The sequence below is a fragment of the Austrofundulus limnaeus genome, unplaced genomic scaffold, assembly GCF_001266775.1.
Source record: "Austrofundulus limnaeus strain Quisiro unplaced genomic scaffold, Austrofundulus_limnaeus-1.0 Scaffold164, whole genome shotgun sequence".
NCBI classification, from domain to species: domain Eukaryota; kingdom Metazoa; phylum Chordata; class Actinopteri; order Cyprinodontiformes; family Rivulidae; genus Austrofundulus; species Austrofundulus limnaeus.
In genome coordinates this window covers 738,886-743,404 of record NW_013952566.1, presented here as the reverse complement: position 1 = coordinate 743,404, position 4,519 = coordinate 738,886, and the positions used below count along the sequence as shown (strand labels likewise).

The window sequence follows — 4,519 nt, the reverse complement described above, 5'->3', positions numbered from 1 at the left end:
CACACACACACACACACACACACACCTACTATGTCTCTCTATACTTGTGGGGACTTTCGATTGACTTCCATTCATTTTTTTTGGAAATTTTATATCCTAACCCTGACTATTCACCCTAAAATTAACCTCACAGGTGGGTCAGGGGTGGGGTTTAGAACCAAGGTTTGGATTGAGTTAAGATTCAGTTTTGGTCAGGTATGTTCCTGTTAGGTTTATGGTAAGGCTATGGAAATACCTGACCATAAAACTAAGCTCAACTCAATTCACATCTTGATCCTAAACCCCTCACCCAAAATCAGCCTCTGAAGTCGCAGGGACTGGGCTTTAGTCCCCACAAGGAGCATTCTGTCCCCACGAGGCTGCATTTTCCTGAAAAATCGTCCCCACCAAGTAGCAAAAACAAGGGCACCCACACACATGTTTGTTCTCCTATCCTCATGGGGACTTTGCATTGACTTCCATTCATTTCCCAGTTACTTCTATAGCCCAAAACCAAACCTTAACTCAATTTAAACCTTGGTTCTAAACCCACCCTTGACCCACCAATGAGGACCGGGCTTTTGTCCCAATTAGGAACAGTGGGTCCCCACCAGGCTGTGTGTACCAAGAAAAAAGTCCAAAATCATCCACCAGGTAGCAAAAACATGTACACACAGATGCAGTCATTAATGAATACTCTCGTTTGTCTGTGAATTATTTTTCACTTATTCATTCATTTAAATATAGACGTGTAAAAATGCTTTGACAAAACCTGTATTGTAAAAATTTTGTTGTAAATTCACCGAAAAATAAATGTTGATATCTTTTCTTTAACACCATAATCATTGTTGAAAAAAAAATAACAATGTGCTCATTTGAACCTTTTTTCCTACTCATTTATTAAAGTTGTCTCCTGTCTCTTCCTCCATCTGCCACGTTTGAAGACCGTCTGAGCTTGCTGGTACTTTAGATCCTCCAGATGCTTCTCCAGGTGGTCTGAAGCATCCAGAGTGTCCTCAAAGTCCCTCAGCAGGACCCTGTTCCGCAGGAGTCCCCGGCGCTCGTTCAGCCTAAGATTGTCCCTCTGGAGTTGGTTTAGTGTCTGCTTGGTTTGGGTCAGGAGGTCCTTCCTTGTGGCCACCAGGGCCTCCAGCTCTGTCAGCTGCTGTCGCTTGGCCCGGACCTCCGTCTGGCTCCAGAACAGCTTCTCTTTTACGTTTGACAGGAGCTGTCAAAGCAGGAAAAAAAAAACTACAATTTAAATACGGTTCTCCACAAGTTGAACACACGACCCTAAGCCCTACAAAGTTGTGAAAAATGTGAACAAAATTAATCACGCAATAAATCTCACAGATTTTACTCACTGTATAACATAGTAAACATTTTCAATGATAAAAGTAAAAAAGGTTATTTTGATTTTGATGTCAGCAACACGACTAAAAGTGGAGCAACAAATGGCTGTGGTCCAAATAGGGAATAGTTGAAGGAACGATTTAGGTTAAATATCACCATGTCAGTAAGAAAACTGGGAAAAAAAGAGCTTTGTAGAGGGGCTGAATCTGTCAGAAGTAAATATGTGAAGGAGTTCACTGGTCTGCAAAAAATGTCTATAGTGGAATAATTAAGAACAATGTTTCTCAACATAAAATTGGAAATAGTTTAAATGTTCTATTACCTACAGTTCACAACATCAAAAGATTATAAGTATTATAAGTAGTATAAGAAATCTCTGAGCTCATAGACAAGGCTGAAAGTCATTACCGGACTGCTGTGATCTTTGGGCCCTTGGGGGCCACTGCATTAAAAACAGGTCTGATCTGTCATGATCATCACAGCATGAGGACAGAAACACTTCTACACATCTTTGTCTGTAAACACACTTGACTGTGCCATTTTATTTAGGTCAATTAGGGTTAGGGTTCAATGAGTTTGGGAGGCTCTGAACCCTGAAAGTGCTGCAAACTCATCGCTCTACGTACAAATTTGATTTGTCATTTAGGAGTTTTTTCAGTAAGCTAATTAATATGGGTCATGATGGATTCATGACAGCAAATAGATTTTAAAAAAGCTAAAACATCCAGGGGGTGTATATATGCCTTACCTCCAAGGAGCTGCTGATCTTCTTCTGCAGTTTTAGAGATTCTTCAGTTTGCTTTTCAGCCTGTTTTCTCTCCTCCAGCCTCCTGGCCTGCAGCTGCTCAAACTGGATCTGCAGAGGGTCCCTGCTCTGTTCCTCCCTCTCACGGAGCTCTGCCTCCAGCCTGCGGATCTCGAACCTCAGCTTGAAGTGCTTGAGGCGAGCCTCGGTCAGCTCATCCTGCCGGAGCTGCTCTTCCGCTAGGACCGACTGCACTTTGGCCTGTGCTGCCTCTTTCCCCAGGCGGCGGCCGAGCGACCTCACAGCTGCATCCTGCTTCAGGGCCACCAACGCTCGCCATTCCTCTTCCACCTGACGACACGTGGGGATATTTTAACCCAATGAAACAAACCTCACATCTCAGTAGCAGGACTGGAACATGCACCTTAGGGTTGTCTCATAATACAAACTTCTACTTTTCCAAAGGTGCTTCTTCATTGTTTTTGCTCCATTTGGGGGACAAAATAAACAAGGTAAAATTTCACTGCTCAACCCTTGTTTTTATGCCAAGCATGTGAAATTTTGAGTTCTGACTCTGTCATTGCCAAGGTCACAAGCGAGACATTAGCCAGACACCTGTGGTATCGAAGTAAGGAACTGTTCGGACTTTGCACAATGATCGTAGTTGTTCTCTAGTAGGAAGGTCAAAATGATCCTCAGTCACGTGCAACAGTGGACCTAGAAACAAGCTATTGCTACTAAAACTGCCTCAAGTCCCACTTTGAGGCATTCAACATCCACATGACCTCCTTGTCAAGGATCCATCAGAACGGGAGGATCATTCCAGTCATCGTAGTGGGGTCTGTGTGGCATTGCTGAAAGCAATCCCTGCTACAAGTTGTTGGGTGGCTTTGATGCCATTTCCCAGAAGTGAAAAAAGTTATAACCACCTCAGCCATGCTCTACCACCCCCTTGTCAGATGTTACTACCAGGTGAAATAATAACTTACGAACACTATAATTATAATCTATTCCAATTTGATGAGGGTTGGAAGCAGTAAAATTAGTACATACTGTACCTTTTAGCTCATTTTACTCTTTACCCTGACAGATTGGAGCGACATCCTCAGCTCTGAAAATTAGGCCCTGAATCTTCGGTCCACGTTCCACTCCACCAACCCTCATGAACCAAACTCCAAGACCTCTGAGCTCATCTGCTTGAGGCAGATCTTCTGGTTTAACACTTCTCTTTTTCTTGAGCACCTTGGCGTCTTATTCAACTTTTACACTCCTCTCCTCTGCTTCGTTCTTGTTTCTACTTTTTGACCAGCACTTCAACACAGTTTCTACTGTCGTCATACGACTAAATCAGCACAGGACTGGAACCTGGTATTTTAGCCACAAAGGATGAGCGCCCTCTAGTGGATGACTGAAATAAGTTATCCGTGACATCAAACAGAGGATAAAGTCACATAGACATCTTTAGTCAAAATATCATGAATAAATAATTTATCTATGCATGTTTAAATAAAAAATATATCTGAAATATAATCAAGACTTTTTTAAAGGCCTTTTTTGAGCAGTAGCTACAAAAAACCTGATTTGAGTCTTAAATTTTTGTAATTTTCCCTTCAACTAAAATTTATTTTTTCTTTCCAGCTGGTAAATCTTAACATCCAAAAATAGTTTGAGGTTTCTTCATAAAAATGATGTCAAAAAGTCCGCAATAGAAATAAAAATTGAATTCAGTCCAAATATCAATCATTTATCCTGATGAGGAGAACAAATCAAGGCATTCTAAAAATGTGCCGAGGTTGTTTTGACCAAATTTGACATAATCCTCGGTTCGATGTCATGGGCATATCATTTTTTAATTTTTCTCAACGTGTAAATAAATGATACATTTTTCCTGACTAAAAATAAAAGTATTCATCGTGTATTTCTTTTTACGTTTTGATTTTTTGTTGATTCACGTAGCTATTATCTATCATGTTTAATTACTTTTTATTTTTTAAATATAGTTTCAACGGTGGCTCAGGTAGTAAAGCTGTCGCCTCTCAGTGAGAAGGTTGTCGGATTGAATCCTGGCTGGTGACAGTTTTGGGTGGAGATTTGCATGTTCTCCCCGTGACATTCAAAGACCACAAACATGTAGGTTAGGCCCATACAGTAGGTGTTGCTGACAGAGTGAATGGCTGCTTGTCTCTTTGTGGCCATGTGATAGGCTTTAGACCTGTTCAGGTTGTACCCCGTCTCTTGAACAATGGGCCTCATGCAAGAACCGTTCGTACGCACAGATTTGTTCTTAAGTTGTGCGTACGAGTGATTTAGGAGAATTTGTGGCATTCATCAATGTTTTCGTATTCTAAGATTTTTTTCAGATACGAACAAAATTCACGAGTGGTCACGAGAAATAATTTAGACTGTAGGGGGTGTTATTTATGCAAATAACTTACCCACATC

General features: G+C 41.2%; 1 protein-coding gene across 1 annotated transcript in view; it reads right to left on the bottom strand.

Annotated features, from left to right (window-relative positions):
• Positions 1–894: 894 nt before the first annotated feature.
• cfap184 (cilia and flagella associated protein 184) overlaps positions 895–4,519 on the bottom strand; it is a gene marked incomplete at its 3' end in the record, with an annotated part of 7,006 nt that continues 3,381 nt past the window's right edge. The window contains 2 exon segments of the mRNA XM_014017243.1: positions 895–1,207; positions 2,081–2,428. Coding sequence (XP_013872697.1) covers positions 895–1,207; positions 2,081–2,428 — 661 coding nt within the window.